Here is a 23,387-nt window from a genome sequence, read left to right on the forward strand (position 1 = left end):
ACCCCTCTAAAGTGTTGTGCATTTCAAAGTCACAATACATTTTTTTTTTAAACGGATTTATTACAGTTCATGAGTTTTTTTTAATTGCATTTTTTTCCCAGACAGATCCACAGCAATTGGTTTCAGATGTTAGGTAAACAAGTGCAATGTAATATGACATCGTCCCGTGGTATGGCTTAACATAATATAAGCTTCTTCCCATCGGCCAAACCTCTAGTAACTGTATAATGAATGAGCCTTTTTACAAAATGAGACAGCTTCAGTTTTACTTATGAAGTGTATCATCCATACCAAAGCAGAGGATCAGGTGATTGTTGGGTTTTTAAAGGGAAGAGTTTTCTACCTGACTGTTAATACATACAAACCACATTAATCAAAGAACCCATTGAACCGCATTTGTTTTCAAATTCATGAGGATATGTTTGTATTCCCAACATATATAGATGGCATGCACGTTTGAACAAAGAGCATTTTTCAAAGAAAGCACAGCAATACATTGCATCTCACATACTGTATGTGAAATGCACAGATGCAATTTGAAAAGTACAGTCCTTTAGAATGAGGTTACTGTTGGATGGTATCAATTCCTCGTGAGCCAAGCTGACTAGCAACATGATTAATGGAAGGAAGTCAAACAAATTAGTGTTGTCAGACTGGATAGTAACACGAAGTCACTGACCCCATGAAATCTTGAGGGGGCAACACTTTAGAAAGAGCTTAACTCAGCTGAGGGGGAGGAGAAGCTGCATTTGTTTGTCTGTGGACTGAGGAGCAGATGGAGGATGAACACGCAGCTCAGCTGTGGCCAATCAAATGTCTTTGAGTACCTGTCAACGATCATGGGAAGTAGGAAAGATCAAGGGTTAGACCAGTGTTTGCTGACCATTATTTATTTTAAAAATCTCAGAGCACAACACCAAACAAAAATGTTCCGAAAATTATACATAGTATACCTTGAATGATGAGTTTCATTTGTTGATACTAATCTTATGACTTGATTCAAATTGGACATCAACTCATGAATTAAATTCATTTAATGTGAGAACCCACACGTTTATAAAACAGTTTCAAAAATAAAAAATAGCAATGCATTACAATTAAAAAAAAAAAAAAAAGGAGGAAAAAAAGCGAAAATATATTGGTCCCCATTTCATCCCTACTGACCGCCAGAGGTGGTGCTTCAAGTACTGAATGATCCCTCCAGCGCAAGTACAGGTCGAGATTAGAACAACAGTCACATGTGAGCTCTCGGGCATAATTACTCGGTCACAACAACTGTTCACCTGAGCTGTGCGCCTTTAATTGACCCCTCCGTGGATATTGCGCAATCCGCGTCACTGACCAATCAGAGGCCAGAGATCTGCATAAACCAAAGCCCGTTTTTGCTCCCGCCATTTTCTCAGACAACATTGCATGGCCCAGTATAGGTTTAGTTAGCGTTTTATCGCGTATTTGGGTTATTTAACAAAAAATATGGTTAAGAGGTGTCGTCACGGACTTTGTAATAGTGACGACAGGTATCCTGAAAGGCTAGTTGGTGGAGTTCGATTCGTACCCTTTCCAAAACCGAAGACCGAGTACGAAAAATGTCTTTGATGGATCAAACTTTGTGTAAGATCGCATCATCAACTGAATCCATCTAATATCAACCGGAACAGATATGTCTGCACGAAGGTATGCCCTATATTTGATTTTCAATACGTCTCGTATAAATGAATTCGAAGTTCTTCGCTACCATAACACTGCTGCGTGTGAACGATTGACACACTTATTCTTTGTTGAGCGATATTTAGCGATGATCGGACTGCACAAACGTATTGATTTCTTGCTGGCTCGCGGCCGAAAGTTAACCAGACTGTTTGCACGAAGATATGCCCTAAATTTGATTTTTAATACACGTCTCGTATAAATGAATGAGACGTTCTCCGCTAGCATAACACCGCTACGTGTGAACGATTGACACACTTATTCTTTGTTGAGCGATATTTAGCGATGATCGGACTGGACAAACGTATCGATTTCTTGCTGGCTCGCGGCCGAAAGTTCACCAGACTGTGTTTGCATGAAGATATGCCCTAAATTTGATTTTTAATCCACGTCTCGTATAAATGAATGAGACGTTCTCCGCTAGCATAACACCGCTACGTGTGAATGATTGAATGAAATCAGAAGCATGGCGTCTCTCTCAGTTAAGAATGTATTGTATTTAGAATCTATAATATATCGTTGATTTGAATGAAATCAGAAGCATGGAGTCTGTCTCAGTTCAGAATGTATTGTATTGTATTTGCCATTTTTACTGTTTGTCTTACGTCAGCGCACGTGGCGTGGCGTCACTTCAGGAGGCGTGGTTAAGTGCCCTGTACGAAGGGGTCAATTAAGGGCAGCGTGGCCTACTGAGTGGCATCAAGAACATGGCCCATTAAGTCTGTGGACCTCTTTGGAAAGTCAAACACCCTAATTTTTACAATACCTTTCTTCTCACCTTAGTGGAAAATTTTGTCGTGTATAGATGAGATGAAAAGGCGCTTCTTTTTGAACATGGGAAAAGACAGCACTGTTTAAAATGAATTTCAACTTCAGGTAGCATACTTCTGCACAGCTGCCCTGCATCAACCATTGAAACCTTCCAGTTCCTGGGAATTACAGACTCCTAGGACCAAGATCAACTTCATCCCTCAAAAAGGCCCAGCAGCAGATGTACTCTATTTCCTTTGGATTCTAAGGAAGCACAGCCAGCCACAGGAGCAGTTGAGGCGGTTTTACACAGAATCCTCCAATCAGTCGTGTGTTCATCCACACAATGTGGTTTGTTGCTGCCACAAAAAAGGACAAATTCCGACTGGAATGGACAATCAGCACTGCCGAAAAATATATTCACTACCCCTCTACACACCCATGCGAACTTGCATGCTGCCAGAACTAAGACAAGACCATGTGAAATCCTCCTATACCCTCCACATCTTGGTCAAAACGTCTTCCACCTCCTTTCTTCAGGTAGGCGCGAACAATCAATGCATAATAAAACCAGCAAATATTCCAACAGCTTCTACACTCTTGCCATTTATTTGCAAGAAGCTAAGTGACCCATTCCAATGTGTTTTTATGTTTTTTGTTTTTTTTGGGGGGTGGGGGGTGGCAAAATGTTTGTCTATTCTTGTACGAGAGCCGCTCCAAATATGGGAGGTACATTTCTTGCATGTTTTTAACATACTAACCAATAATCGGTATTGGGGTTTCACCCCCAAAGTACTGAAAAAAAAACAAAAACAAAACTCAAAAATAAACAGTGCTTAGTGTTCTGAACCAAAATCATGTAATTAGTCAGTGTATTGATCAGTTATTAATGAAATGCAAGCAGTTTGTGAAATTTTGTATTTTCTAATAATATTAATACTGTGTTGTATAAATAATGTACACAATAATTTTATATTTTGGCCAGTAGAAAAATATCTATTGGCCAACTTGGCCGGTGGATCAAAAAGTTAATTTCAGACACTGGCCAGAAAAATGCACGCTGGCTGCAGTTTTTATTACGTATGTAAAACATTGTTTGTTCTCAGCTTCTTCAAGTCTTCTCAGCTGAAAACCAAAAAAGCACTTTTGGGCCATTTTTGGATGTAAATTTTCAGTGACCAGATTTTCAGTGTATCCCCAATAGTAACAAAATGATACCTGCCCTCTCCCATTATATGAACACCCAATTGTTTACAACACTGACCTTTCTTGCAAATTCTGGGAGGACGAATGCTGCTTTGTGAATCTCAGTGTTATAATATTTCAAGTTCATGCTTTCCAGTTCTGCTTTTGAAAGTTCTTTCACCGGCTTCCAGAAATGTGTTTCCTGAAAGTGAAAGATCACTTGATGATACCCATTCAAATCAATCACTGGGGAACTGTAAATTGTGTCTTAAGTGTTAAAAAAAAACAAAACATATATATATATATATATATATATATATATATATATATATATATATATATATAAAAAACACTTACAGGGTTCTTACTGCATAGCATGAATCCAATTTGGCCACTGGGATATGTTGGGATGGTGCCGTAGGCGTAGTCCACCACTGGGAATAAGGTCTTGCAAAAGGTTTGCATTTCCTTTATCAGGTCCAAATGCAGCCATTGACACTCTCCTGCGCACATGGCAAGAACAGGCTGGACACTAAGAACTTGTGCTTGTGGTGTACATTGGTAAAAATTCAAACAAAGGCCTAAACATGAGAAGCTACATTTGCACTCGCAATTGCCTTTGAACTTACTGGAACAAAATTGGAATTATATGGCGTCAGGTGGCTATCAATAAAACGAGAGCTCAAACTACATAGAAACAAGATTAAAAACTGAAACTGAAGAGGCAACAATAAAATTGTTGGGTGTAAAATTATTATTGTGGGTACATTGCTCCATATCATGATCGGAGCGGTTGTCTTTTTTTTATTTTTCATTTTTTTAAGCTTGATCAGTGATCAGCCCCAAAAATCGTAAATGGGATAATGCCTAGCCAACATATTAGGAGAATGTTTTTTGTCAAACAAATATGTATGTATAATAGACAATTATGGTTGGTCATCAAGAATTTAGCATTATTATTTCAATCATTTCTTCCTGTGGCACAGCAGTGGCCATGAATCCGCATAATAGTGCTATTTGTTCAATGTCATTTTTGTTTTTAGATGCATCACAGGCAATTGCGTGCGCCAAAGCTGTATTGACATATTCAATCTGCTGATGTTTTCAGCCATCTTAACATTTCTGTCTTGGACAGTTTTCGCAGAGAGGTATGTTTCTTAGTTTTTTGCTCATTTTCATCTTTGCTTTTGAAGTCCGAGAAGAGATGTTCTGAAATCTTAATGTTTGTTTGGGGCATTCTCCACCTGTAAATTGCTTCCCATGGCTGTCTATTTTCCATTCAGTCACAAAAAAAGCAGATGTAGTTGAATTCAGAGTCTTAATTGACTTCTTGAGGTGACTTCTGCTCACTTCAGCCTTACGTAACAGCTCCAAAATGACCTTTTTTCACGCCTCTCCCTCGGGATATTTTTTAGCAAAGGCACAGTAGTGTTTGTTCTGGAAATGCATGGCAACAGTTGACTTTTTGTTGTTTGCCAATTTTTCACCGTGTATTAAGCAGACTGGTAAACCAGCTTAATCACGAGCAAAAGCAAAAGAATCTGCCCATGTAGCATTAAATTTATCCATAAATTACCTTCCACACAAGACTGAAAAAACTCAATAAATCCCGATGGTGGTGTGCTGGATTCATCTGGGCTGCTAGACGTGAGGTATGCCAGGTATATAAGATATTTGAGTATCACACATCGGCGGCTGTGACGCATAAAGTGGGTGGTAAGAATATTAAAAACGTTTTGTTACTCATTCACTATAACCTTCAATTTTGAATCAGATTTAAAAATGAACAAATAAAATTAATTTTAATAAAATATGTTGTTTATGGCGGCACGGTTCTGAGGACCGGGGTCCAAATCCTGGCCCTGCCTGTGTGGAATTTGGATGTCTGTGTGGGTTTTCTCTGGGCACTCATCCCCAAACATGCATTCAACCAGTTCAGGGTGTGCCCTGCCTCTTGCCCCATGATAGCTGAGATTGGCTCCGGCACTCCCGCCACCCTTTTAGGGATAAGCGACTCAGAAAATGGATGCCGATTTTATTTATTTTCCAAAGTCACGGGAAACCACAACAGAAGGAGAGTGACATGTGGCTTGTGTCACTGGCCACTGGTCTATACTGAGTAGCATGGATGACTGAAATTTAAAAAAAAAAAAAAAAAAAAAAGGTAAACTTAACAACTAAAACGGTAGACTGCACTATTGCACTAATGGTTTTGAGCATTTATTTTAGCCATAAAACCAATTAAGAGCAGAAGACAGACAAAATAATTATTTTACATTTATGGGAAAAAAGTACAAACACTCATTACATGCTTAACATTGAGCTAAAACTTCACCAAAGGTCAAAAAGGCAACTGTCCATCACAATGAATTGGGACAATATTCACATAAACTTGTCAAAATATCCCAAACAATAACCTTGGGCCTCATTAGCTGGTAGGAAAAGGAATAAACATTTTACCAAGCATTCAGATCGCAGATGAAAATGAATAAAAGTACGTTGAAATGAACCAAAAACCTACCCTGAGAGCAGAGAATTCCGCCTTTGGTCAATGCTGTCTTCATCAGTTGATAGTAACTCTCCTTGAATAAACTCTCAGCTGGGCCTGCAACATGAACAAAAATCATGTGACAGTCAAGCATGAACACATTTCGTAAGAAGATGTCCTTACACTTACCAACAGGGTCGGATGAATCAGTAATAATGACATCAAAGGCATCTTGATTTTGTTTCATAAATTCAAAGCCATCTCCAACATGGAGGGTGAGCTTTGGACTGAAGAAACCTTTGGCCATGCCCGGGAGGAACTTCTTTGACACATCAATAACGTCCTACACAGGAGACAGACAACGTTGCAGTAGCAGGATGATTCCATTCTTTTCATATTCTCGAACAAGAGGCAAAATCTGGATTTCTATGAACGTTTACTAAATGCCTTCCTGTGACTTTTCCAGTCTCAAATCTCACATTCAGCAACTACCACATCACTTACCAATGTTTTCAACTGCCTGTCGTCGTGAACGCACAAGGACATCTTACTTACCGATTATCCACTTTTCCTAAGGCATTCACAGTATTTCTGTAACATCACCACGTGGCTCTATGGTACACAACATGTTTGGAGGAACGTGTACACTATTGGCCAGTTCCCTGTGATAACGTGTTCTGATACGGTTATGTCACCTTTGTGTGGCATGGAACGTCCATCCATCAGCTGTTATTACAATTTTTCCACCCGTTAATTTACTTTTACTTTGGCCGTGTTTTCCTCCTATTGTCCACTCTCCTCCCATGGTTGAACTAGCATGAGTAATTTAGCTCACCAGTCACCGTAGGCTTGATTGCGCACTAGAAAAAGTAGCCCTGTGACACACGCTGGAAAAAGCTTAATGAAGAAAAATGTACAAGTCTAGGCTTCTGTTTAATTACACTAACTTTAAAAAACGTAATACAATTAATAATATATTGCAGCTTCGGAGGAATTGGCAGCATTATAATAATGATGTTTTTGTTACCGTTAATTATTCCCGACTAGTATCGGCTTTCTCCTTGTACTGTTAATTGATTGTTCATTTTCTCTTGTTCTGCTGTTGTTTGTCAACTGTGTTTTTGACTATTTAGAACCATAGGAACATTTTTCAAACTTTTTGTGATGAGATCTGAACACAGATTTGCTGAATGCTGTTTGCCCTCACCTCGTCGATTTCACAGAGGACCACCGACTCTACTTGAGGATTCTTCACCACTTCCCTCAGCACACCACCATCACCACCGCCAATAATGAGAACCTGTTTAAAAGTTGACACCATCTTAAGAATGACCATACACAGCTTAAGGATCACATTAAATCCTCATTCCAGTGTATGCTACCTTTCTTGGACAAGGATGGCTATACAGGGGGAGGTTGGCAATCATTTCCTGATACGCAAACTCATCCCTCTCCGTGCACTGGATCACTCCATCCAGTACCAACACGTTGCCGTACGTTTTACTGGAATGATTTAGTGACACAGTCAACAGCGTTATAGAAAAAAAGTGGTTCAGACCAATATTAGAGGTGGAAAAAAAGGGGTGGGGGGTAGACTTTAAAATAACTCACACCCTTTACAAACGAGTACACAGATAACTGGAGCATCTTTGATTTTGATTAAACGTATACAGAACCTCAAGGTAAACAATATATTCAATCACAAAGTTGAGTTGTATGAGAATACCGATAGTAGTTTAGAAATTAGCAACGTGCTACTTTGTTAGCTTAAAGTACTGAAAACGCTATCTTGAGGCAGTACTCTCAATGTGATTCATTCCATTCCATTGGTAGTACAGTAGACAGGAGCTAGCAGGGTTAGCAAAGTACGGGAGCACTAAAAATACATGTACACACCTCTTGAACACTAACACGTCTTGAAATTTGGATTTCTTGTGGTAGAGGACCTCTTCCACTTGGAGACTAGTGGCTTGGCCGGGCCATAATGTGCACGTTTCCTTAAACCAGCCGTCCCTGATATTGTCCATGCCGGTGCCCCGGGAGCTCAGATAAACGATGTTTATAAACGAGCCAACGTGACACGCGAGAACGTTTTGACACTTTCGATGACTGACAGCCATACTTGCTACTTCGCATCGGAGCGAATAGCAAGTACCTGACGTCACGACGCACGCTTATGCGAGCCAATGGGGTGCCGGGATATGAGTGCTGCGTGCATAGTTTGCTTGACGTTTCACCACTGGTGACGCCTCCAAACCCACGTGAGGCGGAGATTGAAGAGACTTGCAGCCCAGCCCTTCAAAAGCGTGGATGAACGGGACTCAATGAGAATGAGATAAATTCTGCACATATATTTACATCCAAGGTGCAATTATTACAAGTAACCCTGTTGTAACTTTATTGCGCTCTCAAAGTAATACCACTAATTATATTTGATTACTTTTTGATAAATTGCTTTTAATGTTGAATTAATGCATATACAGGGTCTTGGATGTTTCATCTAAAAAAGCAAATTAAAACCGGAGATCACTTCGGAATCAAGCATATTTATTTACACAACCTAACATGACATTTAAATAAGTCTTCTCTACATACGTGATAACTCTGTAACACTACCATGAACAAAAATTTTAGAACATCTCGATTGAAAAAAAAAAAAGTTCATTGTATTATTTTAATCTAAAAGAGAAGAACAAATTCAAATTAGAAAAGAAATCATGAAATTAAATCTCAAACAAAAAAATCATTCGAAACCCTTGACTGAATGTGCACCTTAGGCAGCTACACTGTACAAGAGTTGAACACACGTGGCATTATCTCTGAAATGGAGATGCAATATTCTTCTGTGTGGTATTTTTAGGTTGTATTGGTGTCCTTATTTTTTCCAGTTTAAGTCTGGAGACTGCCTTTCTGAAATGGACAGTACATTTTTCAGTTTCAGGTAACCATGCCTCGATTTAGCCAACTTCTGGAAGTTCACAATGTTAGTTTGTACCATTTCGTGGTATTCTTTGGATTTATACTAAATGATTTTCAACTCCCCCCTCAAAATAAATATGATCACTTTCACCGATTTTGCCATTCAATGCCATGTTAAAACAAAATGAAAATTGTGCCGCCTGCTGAAATATTAACTTCCAAGTTAGAAATACAAATACTGTCATTAAGAGGATTGCTTTGCAGAAAAGGAAAATTAATTACATGTAAAATAAATATAAAATGTTGCTGGTTATTCAAGCAACATTACTAATGTTTTAACTTGTGAAGTGTTTAGAAATCAGTATTTGGTGGAATAAAGTGGTGCAACCACACCTTTCATGGGCCTTGGCGTGTTCTTTGGTCACTTAATGCCAGTCCCAGCACATATATGAAAGCAGCTCATCTTTGTTTGACTGCTTGTAAGTATCCTTCTCTCTCTTACACACATTTCAGAAGTTGTTGGTTTGGTTTGCATCTGGAGGGTAAGATGGATATGACAAGGACTGGATTTGGTGGTCCTTCACTCACTTCTTGATGGACCTAACTGTATGGGCCAAGGAGCATTGTTCTTCTCCACCGCAAAAAAATTTAAAACAATTCCCAGAATTTGGGAACACGGTCACACAATTAGGGTCTAAAACCAAAACTTAAAATATATTTTGTAACAAAATGACAACCAATCAATTTTTCAACACTATTTTTAATAGTGCAATGTGGTTCTGCATATATAGAGGGAAAACTTTTTCACATGGAAAAAAAAAAAACACAGATGACTGAAATTTAAAAAAAAAAAAAAAAAGGTAAAATGCCTGGGATGTGAAAAGAAATTTATCTTTTGGGCCAGTTGTGCCGAAGCCCTCTGTAAAGAATGAGATGAAATAATGGTTTAGTGATGGGGGGGGGGGATGCTATTATTCATACGGCATTTATTCACCTGTTTGAGCTTCCGGCCAAGTATGACATACTTTTATTTCCAGCCACAGAATTATTCTTTTTACTGCCTGCCATTTTCTGTAAGAAAAAAAAAAGGCGGGGGGGGGGGGGGGGGGGGCAAAAAAAATCGTTATTGAAAAAAAAAAAAGGATCAAACTGGTACAATATCTACTTCAATCAAACGTACCTTTTTCTTAGGGCCTTGAGACTGCCTGTTTGGATCAAACTGTGAATTGTCCTTTGATTTAGTGTCTGGAAAAAAAACACCACAAGGGGGTAAATATATATTGAGTAACCTAATACTATAGTAATTTTCCTTTAGATGGAAAAAAAAAAAAAAACAACATACCAGAAAACACTTTGAGATCTGACTGACTGTAGTCAAATGGCTTGAAACTCTCTTGGGGAGTTTCGGTCTCAAGATTCTTCCCAGCAATTTTCTGTTTCTTACTCATCTTGGGAGTTGATGCCCCAGCCTCACTGGGCACCCTTTTATGTTTCTTTCCATCCGCTTTTCCACATTCCTGCTCAAGTAAGTGAACCACTATTAAAACCACTACACTATGTATGAGATATAATGTACTTTTGAAACCAACATTTCCGTACAGCGTACGTAATACCCAGGTCCACTAACATATGACCATTAAAAACGTCATTACACACAGTGTGACTCAGTGTAGTTTTTTCCCATTACATAGGTTTAGTGAATGATTCTTCAAAAGGTAGTACACCTGTTACACCTACAATCCCCCAAAACCTCATATAGCACAACTGTTTGTCCAAGTGATTGATGGATCAGTGCTCACACCGTAATGGGGAGTCAGACTGTTCAGTGCACGACAGATTGTAGGTGGACCCAAGGCAGGGAACAAAAACCTTGATTGTACATTCATTCCAATGTGCAGCAGCCAAAGAGTCAGCTTTTAGACCTAAACCTTCCTAAAGTATGTGTCAGGAAAATCATATGGAACTGTAGAAAATGTACCAGTGACACTGATAGTGAAACTATTCAGTGGAACTAAATAAGAACGAGACAAAAGTACTCACGGCAGCTTGCTGGCGAATGGTGGCCACGTTCTGTAAGGACTCCTTGTAGCTTTCTTTCACCTTGTGTCTTTCCTCTGATGGATTCAACAATCAAATATAATTGATATTATGATGAATATGAAGGAGACACATGGAAAATTTACATTTTAATTGCTTGTGTTGTGAAACCCTGCATATTCATGGTTTGTGAATTCCTCTATTTGTGTACTGTGGAACCTATTCTTGGCTGTCTTCACAACATGTGCAAGTACATGTGCACTTCAGGTACACTGTTGTGGTATCAAATAATCTGTAAGCCATTTATATTTTTAAAAAAGACATTCACCATTGTGCACAGTATATCTGAATCCAAAAGCTAGTTTTTTTTAATATATAGTAGTTCTTATACATTTTTTTCACGTCTTTTGACATAGAAATATCTAAATATCTAGTAAATATCTGAGCGCCACTTAATTTATTTAAAAAAAAAAATGTCGGCGGCACGGAGGAGACAACATATAATGCTTGGATCAGACTAAAAGACAAATTTGCTGTCACATGATTTCACTATGTCAGACTACTGCAATAAAATATTTTATTCTGATACCTCTGCATTTTTTTTATTTTACAATCATTGGGCTTTGTCCTATCAATTCAAATGTGACCAGATACACTTGTTACCATGGCGACGAGGACAAGAGTGGATCGCGCCAACTGTATTTTGAGGACAAAATGGGGGTTCTCAGGAAATGACTTGAATTCAAGGCTTGCTTGAGGTATGTTCATGTACTTTTAATTTGGTACTGCTTCCAAGCAGGCAACAAAACGTTATGTAGCCTTAGCAAGCTAGTGGTTGTGTGTAAACATGCTGCTGTTCTGTCAAATCATGCTGTAAAGTTTCGGTGTGGATGAAGTAATTTAACTACAGTAAAGTAGCATCAATTATTTCTGTCATGTTGTAGTGTTGATCTGACCTGACCCGAGGAGTAATTTCTATCCTTTAACAAGCCAAGGCACATATTTTACAATAAAAAATCTCACAGCAAACACACACACAAAAAAAGTCACGAAAAGTAACTACACTAGTGTATGTAGTTACTGCCATCTAATAATTAGCCATTAATTTCTTCCATCTGTCACTATGCCTCACTGGCATAAATAGATGAACATAGATACATTATTTAATGTAAATGTATTTCTTGAGTAATTAACTACACATGTACAAGTACATTAAATGAACCAGTCATTCAAACAAACACATTGCTCCATCTTGTGATCAGATCGGTGAACAGCTGTGTTTTTTTTAACCTCACTAATCAGTGATTGGCCCCAAAAATTCTGATCTTGTGAAGCCTAATTGTGATCACATTTTATTCCAATTTGTGTCCATAGTTGGTAAATTGTTGAGACTATCTGAAATTCAAGAATTTTAGCATGCATGGGAACCCTGCATAATACATGTACCACATTACCCGCTGCCTTCTTTGCTCGTTTTGCTTCCTGCTTGTCTTTCTTTGACTCCAGCTCTCTCTGCTGCTGTTCCATCGTCAGGAGTTTCCATCTTTTACTTATCTGAAAAATGAGATAGTGTGGTTAAATTTGTGGTTTTAATCTGCATTTGGTTCAAAATATTGCCGAGTTAGTGGAATTCTTTGCTGTACCTCAAATATCTTTGTAGAAGGGTCAAACTTTGCATTCTCGTTGATATGCACGCCACTCGAAGGCAAGTACTGCAATCACAAAAGAACATGTAAATGTTGGCTGTTTGAAATGAACACAAATCATTCTGAAATGTGTCTAGTCAACTCTTACCATCCTGAAAGGGTTTTCAAAAGATTCGCTGATTCGTCTGGCTTTCATTTGAGCCACAGAAACTGACTTTTGGATTTCTTTTGTTTGTGGCTCCTTCAAAAAAAAAAAAAAAGAAAAAAGAAAAAGAAAATACTTGTCAAGCTAGCTGCCCTAAGTGCAAATAAAAACATTGTAAGTAAAGCATATTGTTACCTCAAATAGTGCAATTTTGGCACATGCCACAAGTCCACTTAGTTGCTGAACATCAGTGTCGGACTTCTGGTCATCCTCAGAGAAAAGACCTCCTTGTTTAATAAGAAGTTCTGAGGGGGGGAGAAAATACATTTATTGATTAATGCCAGAAGTCAGTGATGCATACCAGAACAGTTTAATTTTCCTTTAGCGGTGTTAATGTTTGAACTGCATATTGTTACAGTGGTTTACAATAATGATACTTTTACGGAATACAACCTTGGTCTCATTTTTAATAAACACAAGCCTATGACTCTGATATTTTATTGTTGGTCACTATGGTGACACTTGCAGAGCTAAAAATTTACCATGCTACATCAGTTAACTAATAAGATAATTGCAGGTGTATTTCCTAATTAATACAAAATGTACTAGCAGATCAACTCTTGTCACCAATGTTATGTGTGCTACGCGGTTCCACTGGGACCACAATCAGGGCCACGAACCGCAGCACCTCAATGTGAAAATGCAAACGACCAGTGCAACAAATATGACACTGTCTGTTCAGAAGCGAAAAACATTCTCTAGCGGAGGATTACTGCATCTGTATTCAGTGATGGTAAATTGCAGGGAGTCCTTGTTCCGCATTGGGACTCACGGTTTCCTTGACATACAGTGTGAATCCAGGGACTCAATTAGGTCTCAAATGTAAAATGATAGATGCAATACAATAAATCTCACCATCAGCAGAAAGGTGAAGTTCGGGGCGCTCAGGGACCCTGGATGTATCATGAGGACCAAACAATGTAACCTCTGTCTGAAAAATGAGCAACAAAATCATAAATCAACATTTGAGATATTTGGCTCTATGGTGAGTGACTGGTTTCTCACCTTCTTTATGGGCATGAGTCCTTTTGTTTTTTGCATTGCGATTTCAGCCTGGGTGCAGAAACCCAAAGTGGTGACAAATAAGACAAACAGGACTATAAATAGTCCACGGGACAGAGAGTTTATTACCTTGAGGAGAGGCATTTCTCTAGCCTCCTGCACTAACAAATGTAGCTCATTGACCTTCTGCCTCACCAGGGGGGGTACGGGGTTACAGCAGGCAATGATGCCTTGAGGCTCTCTTGAGTAGAAAAAAAAAAAAAAAAAACTGCTGAGTTTACAAATAAAACAAAAATTCGGCATGAAGTGGTGAGAACTGACTGAAAGAATGAATCACTAATCAAAGGGGAGACAGTCAACTTACTTGGGCAGCTCCTCAGATATCTTAATCATCATGTGGGTAGGCAGGACATACCTAAAAAAAAAATAATAATAATAATAAATGTGTTGAGAACAATACATTGGAATTTTGCTGAGTACGTGGGCTGTGAAAACCTGTCTGAACCAGTTGCGATACATTTCCAAACAACCTACCCAGTGCTTTCATCTTCCTGCCGAGCCAGCTTGTCCCTCCAGGCAAAGAGGAGTCTGAAGGCAGTGAGCTGCTGTGTGTTAAAAGACCTTTTCTGCTTCCTCTGCACCTCCAGATAAGATTCCTCTGTGAATATTGGCTTTCCATATTTCTGTGTGGGAGATGGAACAGAGTGAACATTGTGAATATTGGAAGAGTAAAGTATTAGAGAAAGAAGACAAGGAGTAGAGAAGACAGAGAAGATGTTGGCGTAGCATTTCAATCTCTGGAACAATAAGTCAAAGTTGGACTAACCTTCAGGGAAATTTCTTTGCTCCTGTTCCAGACACACTGTAGCAGACCAGGCTGGCCGTGGTTGAAGTCTAAGAGCTGCGCCTTCATGAGGTCGTAGATGTAAAGGAGATAGTGAGTGTCGCTGCGGGCATAGAGTGCCATCTCATCTGGCAGAGGCCTATGGCGGAACGTTAGTGTTATGAACTTCTTGGAGCTACAACCTCCACAGAATGAAATCAAACTGAAAATGACAGAATACCGGATCCTCCAGTCAGCAAGCTGATAGCGTTTGTCTGAATCCACACCGCAGTAGTGCCTGAGCAGATGCTCAAGTGAATGTCTGGCTAGGTTTAACACACGGCTGGCCTGGTGCGTGTCAAACAAGTTGACCACATACAAGCCGAAGTCTCTCTGGAGCCACTCGATGTCCGAGTCCGCTCCATGAAAAACCTGACAGCCATACCATAGAAAGAATCAGTTCACTTGTAACTGCATCCATTCATATTGATTTGGTTGCATTCAATTAACAAAAACACACAGATGTGATACACATTTAAACCATGACTTTGCACAGAGCCCTCAAAGAAAAACTAAGCAATAGGAGGGTTTCCACTTTTACCAATAAATTATTTGCAGGATATTTCAGTAGTCAGTGACTACCTGACTTCTATGGCTGAATAAGTATTTACCACGTCACAATTTTTTTCATTGACATGAAAATTTCACTAGATTTAGGGAGCAACCTAAGTAAGCCATGTATAAAAAGTGAAACAAATAAGCTCAGAAATTAAGTTACGTAATAACGTGAAATAGCACAGCGGAAAACTATTGAAGACATGAAGGGAGGTGCAAAAAGGCATGGACAACCATTTAAACTCCATCAATAACTAAACAGCAATCGAGCCCATTGTCAATACTCAAGAATATCATCTGGTTCAAACCTAGTTGACGACCTACAAAAAGGTTTCACCCCAAAGTGTGAGTCGAGAGAGATCTCATGTTGGGGAACAGCAAAGAGCTGTCTCCAGACCATCGCAAACTAACTGTTGTAAAAAAAAGATGGCATTGGTTACATGGGTATATACAAGCTTCTGAATGTTCCGGTGAGCATAGTTGGGGTCATAATAGGTAAGTGAAAACTCAATCATACCACAATAAAGTGGCCTCAATCATGTACTTGACATACCAAATGGACTATTTAAAAAAATACATAAAATGAATCAGGGCTAATAATTGTGTTGGCTTCTTTTTAAAAGTTCAACTTTAAAATAAAATTACCTAAATTCATGCTATTTTCTGTAGGACCTTATTTAATATTGGTTAAAAAAAAATATATATATATATATATATATATATATATATATATATATATATATAAAATGGCTTATATGAAATAGTTATTTTGATACACTTTTCAGTCATATTGACCAGCCCTAATGAATTGTTCCCTTTTTGAGTAAAATTGCAAACATAAGACCATAAAATACAATTAGGGGAGCAGTTGCATTACTTTGACTGCAGAGGGGTTAGTGAAAGCCTCGTTCAGGATATACATCTCACTGCGGAGCTCCAAGGTGTCAATGATGAAGTCTTGTTCTCTGGTGGAGATCTGCATTAGACAGGTGACTCCCAGGAAGCTCCTGTATGAATGGTGCTGTCATGGAGTTCAGAGTGTGTCAGTCTGGAAGCTGCCAGCTATTCTAAGCCTTGATTAATGTCATCAATTCTGAATACGTATGTACCTCCAGGTCCACTGCAAACTCGGACAAATCGTTTAGCTTCTCATTCAGAGCAACCAGATCCTCCAGTGTTTCAATAAAGGAGCAGCTTGTCTCTTCTATTGGTTTGTACATCTACAAATGTGGATACAGTTGAGATCACGTTAACAGTAAGATTTAAGGGCACACGCTAACATGAAAAAAAAAAATATATATATATATATATCTCATACACACGCACGCACACATTCTTACTTTTGTCAGATTAACGTTATTTCTGTGACCACTATAGGTATTTCTGTCATTACTGGGAGGGTACCAACAATTTTCTCCAAGTGTGTAAAGCAGGATTGTACCATATCATAATCGCAGACCAATGACACCTTTGCTTGCTTTAAAGTGTTTGGCGAAGGAGCATCAATTGAGTTTTAAGAAGTCTATTTTTTAAGTCAATTTGAGACAGTTTGTCAGAACCCTTTTTTGTTTGTGTTCATAGAGACGTGGCCCAAAATAATTACCTAACCTACTATTTAGGGCGACAATGACTACTTGAGCCTTTTTGAGTACTTGCAGTAAATAAATGATCGAAACAGTTTCTTTGCCACAGGGGATAGGCTCATTCAACTCATTCACTGCCAGCCCTCCCAGTGTGAAATTATTGGTAAATACAGTAATTACTTGTCAAAGTCAGGAATGGGTTAATTATGGAAGTCAACCGAGCAGACGCAACAAGTACAATTTGCTTACATAATAAATGCAGGAGAAGAAAGCAGAACCCAGGCACACATTTGATTGAAGAATTGGTAAAATGGCATCAACGGGCAGTAATGTGATATACCGTAAATGTCGTTAAACAATGACGGAGAAAAGAAAAGTGATGTCAGAGAAGATAAATCTGAGATAAAAAAAGACTAAATCACACAAGTTTGGGAGCATTTCAGACAGGAGACCAGCGTATACGTCAATTGCTCATAACGACCATGGAGCAGTGATTCCAGTTGACTAGTTATGCCGCCATAGTTGAATATAAACAGTCCTGCAGTTATCATGTGTGTTGACGAACCCCCGTGAGTACACCATTTAGTAATGGGTTTGTATTGTGCTCATTTGTCATGCTGCTGAGTACTGCCTTTTTCAGTGACTATTTTCGGCTCGCTCCCAATTTGACAATTGTGGCTCATCCCTTTGATGGTCGTTCCGCAACTAATTAAATTCCTTAAGCACAATGTTTGTTCATAATTTGGTTACTTTTAGTATTTTGGAAGTCTGCAGGGGCGGCATGGCGGAGTAGATGTGGAGCGTTGGCCCTACAGTTCTGAGAAACTGGGGTTCAAATCCTGGCCCCCCTGTGTGGAGTTTGCACCTTCTCCACATGCCTACATGGGTTTTCTCCGGGCACTCCGGTAACTTCCCACATCCCAAAAAAACATGCAACATTAATTGGACACTTTAAATTGCCCCTAGGTGTGATTGTGAGTGAAACTGTTATCTGTCTCCATCTGCCCTTTGATTGGCTGGCAACCAGTTCAGGGTGTACCCTGCCTCCTGCCCATTGAGAGCTGAGATAGTGAGGATAAGTGGCTCAGAAAATAGACAGATGGGAGTCTGCAGAGAAGCACGGTTTAGCTGCGCACTTGTTTACATCTTTGAGTACTCATTTGGCATGTCAGGTTTGCCCTAAACATGGCCAAGCATGTTCAATTTCCAGGATGCCTGGAACCGCAGTTGACCAACAACTAAGATTGTTTAATGTAGCTCCAAGGTATATATTACTATGAAAGCATTGGTTCATGTTATGACGTTGTGTAATTTATATACAAATGTACTGCCCATGAAAAAACCTGAGACAACATATACTTAACAATATATTTTTCTAGCATAATATTACGTAAGCCCTACAGAGAGCTAAGATTTGTGGTGTGACTACTGTTGAATTTGTAGCCAGGTGGTGCTGACAACCACAGTATGTGCGTGATGAGAACGGGACTTCTCTGAGGGTCCTTGTCATATTAGCTAAAGGATAGTTTGCCTCAGTGCAGGTCAATAGTTAAACCCTGTGATACGGAGGGCCAGTGTACGACCATCAGATCTGCAACTAGCTACATTTTGAGTCATGTATTACACCTAAAAAAAGATGACGTAATGGGTTTGGCACTGACATGTCTGAAAAAATAATGTTGGTTGAAAAATGGCAAATTTCATCAGAGAGGACTTAAGAGTAAAATGGTTCATCGTACCCAAACACAATGAATGTTATATTTATGTTTCCTTCAGAGGTTTCTTCATTTTAGTTCTGTCAGCTGGTCTGAGCTCATAAACACACAACCACGAACCTACTGTATTATTATGTCACATGCTAAAATGCTAGCTGCTCAAGTTAAGGTGTACAATATAAAGGCTGTTTATGCTGTTTGTAATTAACCCCTTGTTATTTTAATACAAGAAAGCCTACGTTCAAAATGAAGTGCTCATTTTAATTACTTTCAAGCTGCTTCACCGAAAATGTGAATTGACAAGACAAGAATTTGCTGGACAGTGTGAATTTCAGAAATATTTGATTATCTATCTATATTAAAACAAATAACCCATAGGTTCTTTACGAAGTTATCCCCCCCCCTCATTTGTATTCAGAATTGTTCTTTCACCAAGCAAAAATATTAAAAGCCAATAATTTGCTCAAATCTTTCGTAATTCTACAAGGATAATCAAATACCAAAATATTCAATAACTGTAGTCCTAGTACTACTATTATTACAAGGTACCTTAGGCTCTGTCTTCGACAGAAGGCTATCTGGTACTGTTAGGCGATCCAATTCAAATTGGTAAGGGTGCAAAAACCTATTGGGAAAAGATGAAGAGACTCAGAAAAAAAAAAAAAGTAAAATCCAAAAATATCTCAAGAAGGTTAAATTCTTACATATCTTCTACATGTTCTTGTATTCGCTGCTGGTGAATAAAGTCGGCCAACGCCGCCGGGACATCTAGATCTTCCGGTCGCTCTTGACGGATTTGTTTGGTGGTAAAATCTGTTCAAGACCGTAAAAGGAGCAGTAGAAATGGATAGAAATGCTAAGAATCTGAAAGACTGGACTATGCAACAAGAAGAAAATGTTTTCCTAATATCGTTATGAGGATTATAACATCATACATGAAGGAAGTGGTTTCAGCGCATTGGGCTTGATAAAAATCTTGGGAATAAACGGTGTGTTGCTGTTGTCAACTTTTTCTTTGAATTTCAACTGAGGTCTTTGGATATTCTTGGCTTGAAGCAGTTTGAATGTCTCGGAGCGTCTGACAGAGCCCGAACCCTGATCAACACAATTGGTATTTAGCTCAGGTGAGAGGCAAAGACGTCAGATCCAAAAAAGCGAGAGGAAAACCTGCCAACCTTGCGGTTCCAGCTGGAAACAACAATCTTGGGAGGTTGAAACCCTGCAGGCATGACAGGCTGCTGGCTCCTGTTCAAACCATCAGCCTCATCTAGAAGAATCCCCTGGGAATTGGACACAAGTTGGCACCAAGCATTTTCAAAGCAATCTGTGTCACAGAAAAGTTGGAGCGCATACCACTTTCTCCAAGATCACATCGTTGGAATCCACGACCAAGTCAAACCTCTCCTCAAGCCCGGTGAGTTTATCACGGTCTCTCATGCGAGATCGGCAGTTGTGATGTTGCATGATTTGACTCATGCTGGCACAGAGAAAACAAATTTATCAGGATATATGTTCCAATCCAAAATTACTAAATTTGGAATGACATAAAAGATTGTTATGAGGTAAGAAATTAGGAGTTCATCTTTAATTTCCACATATTTACATGTGAATCTGATACTAACATAAGTATGCAAAAGCACTGGAGCAGAAATAAATGAAATACAGTATACAGTATAAAATACAGTAGATTGAATGGAAAAAAAAAAAATCATTACCAAGCAGTAACTGCATCATTTGACAGTCATACTTATACATACTTACATACATGGGAATTGGTATCACTGTAGCAATTTGGAGCAGAGTATACATCAAAATGGCATATGCTGCAAACGCGTTATTCTTAATCTACTATATAGCAGATATCTGTTCTCAGACAGGTGCATGTTTATTGCCTCAAAGGAAGCATCATTATGATTGAGAAACTCACCAGAGCAAGAGCTGATCCCCTTGTACTTCACAGAACTCCTGGAAACCGGGGAAGCTGCGATAGAAATCAAACTCATCCCCAGTTTGTGGCAAGCCGCTCGATGCTTTGGTGGCCAACAGCACTGAACCCAATCCATACTGCGCAGAGGGGACATCACTCACATTGAAAAACCTGCTCAAGATTATGTCACTTCAGACACTCATGGATGTTTTTTCTCCAGGTTCTTGAAAAAGAGTGATACTGGGGTACAGAGAAATGATGCAGCAAGGACTATGATGATGTAGAACAAGAAATACTTGAGCAAACAACCAAACGCATGTGTAAACCAAACGGATTGTATGGAGAATAATTGAGCAATTGCAAGTCTGGTGTAAATACAGAAAATAAAATCAATTGTGGCAATGATTGATACTTATGCTTGGTTTTGGAGGACAAAACATACTACACTCATTTTATGCAGTTTTGATTTGTTTGTTTATCACCAGTTGTGTTTTTCCCCGCCGTAATCAAGCCATAACCTCACGCAAAAATATACCAAAACACTAGTAGTAACTTTAAACATTCTTATTGACCAGTGAAATACTTAATATGCATCCCATGTCAGACAAGCCTTTTATTTGGAAACATTATGTAGACAGGCATACATAAGAAAGGTCATGACCCTGTTTAAACTGTGTGTGAATTTGTGTTAACAGAAAACAGTTGGATAAGGTCGCCCCCCCTCCCCCAAAAAAAGATCAGTGCCAAGTTATTAATAAAATTTACAAGATGATGTTCAATTTTTCTACACAGTTGCGTTACCAAGTCCATCCTGTTGATTCGTTAAGGCACTCTGAAATCCGCCTTTAAACCAAGCATTTTTCTAAATTTATATGTATCGCACATATTTTAACATTTTTTAATTGGATCGCGTCTCAGCGACACAGGCATTGTCCCTGGATGACAACAGTTATGAAAGACTGGTATAGAGATTTTAATACAGTAGTAAGCAAATATTTACTGAGATTATAGTGAACTATAAACAAGCTAACGTGGCTCCATTTTGCTAGTCTCGTAAAAAAGAAAACAAAAAACGCTTACTTTAACGAAGTCGTCGACGTCTTTGTAACCGGGACAAAACTGTTTGTCCTCCACGCCTTGGGAGTCGAGGTTAGTGCCATGTGAGCCACTGTTTGGGGCCTCGTTTTGTTTTAAAGAGTCCATCGGCGAGAGCAACTTACCGTACATGTGAAACTGACTGGGTGACAACTTCCGCGTTGTCTTCTTCTACGCTGCTAATAACACGGACGTAAATGTGGTGCCAGTGATGGTTAGCGACGTGGCATGCGGCGTCAGTAAAACGTAACTGCAGTTCAACGCACGGACGGACGTCTTGTCAAATGATCATCACGAAGTAGTACTGTACTTAATTTGAATGAATAGTACTTAACGTGTGCACCATCAGTGCAATGTTTTTTTTTAATTCGAATAGTTCCTACATACACTATTATATACATGTTATTATCATCGTTATTTGTTTTCATTTGGAGTGACTGCATGGGCTGTTTCTGTTTCTTCATTGAGGAAGGAGACAGTGCAGAAGCGCCCTTTGACTGCACCAAAATGCTGGACCCGCGGGGAGGCAGTGTTGACATTTGTTGTTAATTACTCATGGCAGCGCTGAATTGCGAGTTCGCACTTCTCCTTTGTAGTTTTGAGCTCCTGGGTTTAAAACTCAACTCTTGTGTGGAATTTCCATGTTCTCCACTTTGGGAATGGAGTGGTGGAAATCCTAGGCCAGCAAGTCTTTTTTTTTTCTCTGTTGGCCTAAACAATACCAGAAACCTAAACTAGCATTATTTTATTTTTTCTGCAATTTGTGCCCTGGCTGCCTTACCCCACCTTTTGCCAAATTCGGCTGGTGTAGGCTCCAGCTCACCCATGTCCGAAATGAGGGAACACGTGGTACACAATCAGGGCCTTCAAGGAAATTCTCTCCTGGCTAAAACACTAACAGAAACACTGACATACAGTCACAACTTCAGAGGAAATTGCTTTATCTTCAACAGTGTATTATCCTCATTTCATACCCATATTTTGGGTTGTCAATTTTCCACCAGTGTGTTTGTTACATCTTTTTCAGATTCAGCACGCTTAGTCTTGAATGACTGACATTTTTCTATCCTCTGATTGGTTGAGCTTAATAGTTTTGCAACGTACTAACAGTTGATAGAGGAAGAATATTGGACATTAGAATTTCAAGTCCAAGGTGGAATTTTCTGGAAAAAAACTGAGATTGTGAGGGTAGGCTACTAGTTGGCTCAGTGCAGCACGTGTGAGCTCTACAGGGAGAAGCAAAGATAGGAGGTAGATATATCCATCCATCCATCCATCCATCCATTTTCTCAGCCACTTATCCTGACAAGGTTCCCAGGGAGTGCTGGAGCCTATCCCAGCTGTCAATGGGCAGGAGGCAGGGTACACCCTGAACTGGTTGCCAGCAAATCGCAGGGCACAAAGAGACAAACAGCCGCACTCACAATTAGACCTAGGGGAAATTTAGTGGCCAATTAATGTTGCATGTTTTTGGGATGTGGGAGGAAACCAGAGTGGCCAGAGAAAACCCACACAGGCACGGGGAGAACATACAAACTCCACACAGGCGGGTCTGGGATCGAACCAGGGACCTCAGAACTGTGAGACCAATGCTTTCCAGCTGCTTCACCGTGCTTCCAGGGAGATATAATTCTTGGATTTTCTGATTTTAAATATTCAGCAACTCTGTTGAGTCGAATTTATGTTATTG

At 39.3% G+C, this 23,387-nt stretch overlaps 2 protein-coding genes across 3 annotated transcripts; both read right to left on the bottom strand.

Moving 5' to 3' along the window:
- Positions 1-82: 82 nt before the first annotated feature.
- On the bottom strand, positions 83-8,304 carry srm (spermidine synthase). Of its 2 annotated transcripts, XM_061834202.1 has the most exons (8): positions 8,027-8,300; positions 7,513-7,633; positions 7,338-7,430; positions 6,320-6,473; positions 6,164-6,247; positions 4,000-4,145; positions 3,722-3,844; positions 110-827 (listed from the first exon to the last, which is right to left on the bottom strand). In XM_061834202.1, the coding sequence occupies exons 1-8, from the start codon at positions 8,248-8,250 to the stop codon at positions 810-812; spliced, it is 963 nt and encodes a 320-aa protein (XP_061690186.1). In that variant the 5' UTR covers positions 8,251-8,300; the 3' UTR covers positions 110-809. The 2 variants fall into 2 exon arrangements, with proteins under 2 accessions (XP_061690195.1, XP_061690186.1); XM_061834211.1 differs by lacking the exon at positions 3,722-3,844 and having other exon boundaries at positions 83-827; positions 8,027-8,304.
- Positions 8,305-9,789: 1,485 nt separating this feature from the next.
- Positions 9,790-21,877, bottom strand: exosc10 (exosome component 10). Its single transcript, XM_061834237.1, has 25 exons — positions 21,683-21,877; positions 20,603-20,739; positions 20,029-20,152; positions 19,851-19,955; positions 19,611-19,770; positions 19,380-19,488; positions 19,225-19,300; positions 16,487-16,597; positions 16,255-16,398; positions 15,004-15,194; positions 14,766-14,922; positions 14,474-14,622; positions 14,304-14,354; positions 14,069-14,180; positions 13,943-13,990; positions 13,793-13,868; positions 13,073-13,182; positions 12,881-12,973; positions 12,730-12,798; positions 12,541-12,640; positions 11,090-11,163; positions 10,392-10,566; positions 10,230-10,294; positions 10,044-10,120; positions 9,790-9,968 (listed from the first exon to the last, which is right to left on the bottom strand). The coding sequence occupies exons 1-25, from the start codon at positions 21,827-21,829 to the stop codon at positions 9,938-9,940; spliced, it is 2,691 nt and encodes an 896-aa protein (XP_061690221.1). The 5' UTR covers positions 21,830-21,877; the 3' UTR covers positions 9,790-9,937.
- Between the last annotated feature and the right edge of the window lie 1,510 nt (positions 21,878-23,387).

The sequence above is a fragment of the Syngnathoides biaculeatus genome, chromosome 2 (genome assembly GCF_019802595.1).
Source record: "Syngnathoides biaculeatus isolate LvHL_M chromosome 2, ASM1980259v1, whole genome shotgun sequence".
In the NCBI taxonomy this organism is placed as follows: Eukaryota; Metazoa; Chordata; class Actinopteri; order Syngnathiformes; family Syngnathidae; genus Syngnathoides; species Syngnathoides biaculeatus.

What these genes read in the sequence shown, in the direction of transcription:
- srm (XM_061834202.1), bottom strand. Translation starts at nt 8,250, where the DNA reads ATGGCTGTCAGTCATCGAAAGTGTCAAAACGTTCTCGCGTGTCACGTT. An exon ending in CGGAATTCTCTGCTCTCAGG is followed by an intron (nt 4,146 to 6,163) that starts GTAGGTTTTTGG and finishes CCATGTGCGCAG; the next exon opens with GAGAGTGTCAATGGCTGCAT. An exon ending in TGCTATGCAGTAAGAACCCT is followed by an intron (nt 3,845 to 3,999) that starts GTAAGTGTTTTT and finishes TTTCACTTTCAG; the next exon opens with GAAACACATTTCTGGAAGCC.
- exosc10 (XM_061834237.1), bottom strand. Translation starts at nt 21,829, where the DNA reads ATGTACGGTAAGTTGCTCTCGCCGATGGACTCTTTAAAACAAAACGAG. An exon ending in GACTCATGCCCATAAAGAAG is followed by an intron (nt 13,869 to 13,942) that starts GTGAGAAACCAG and finishes CTCATTTTTCAG; the next exon opens with ACAGAGGTTACATTGTTTGG. An exon ending in CCAAAATTGCACTATTTGAG is followed by an intron (nt 12,974 to 13,072) that starts GTAACAATATGC and finishes TTTTTTTTGAAG; the next exon opens with GAGCCACAAACAAAAGAAAT.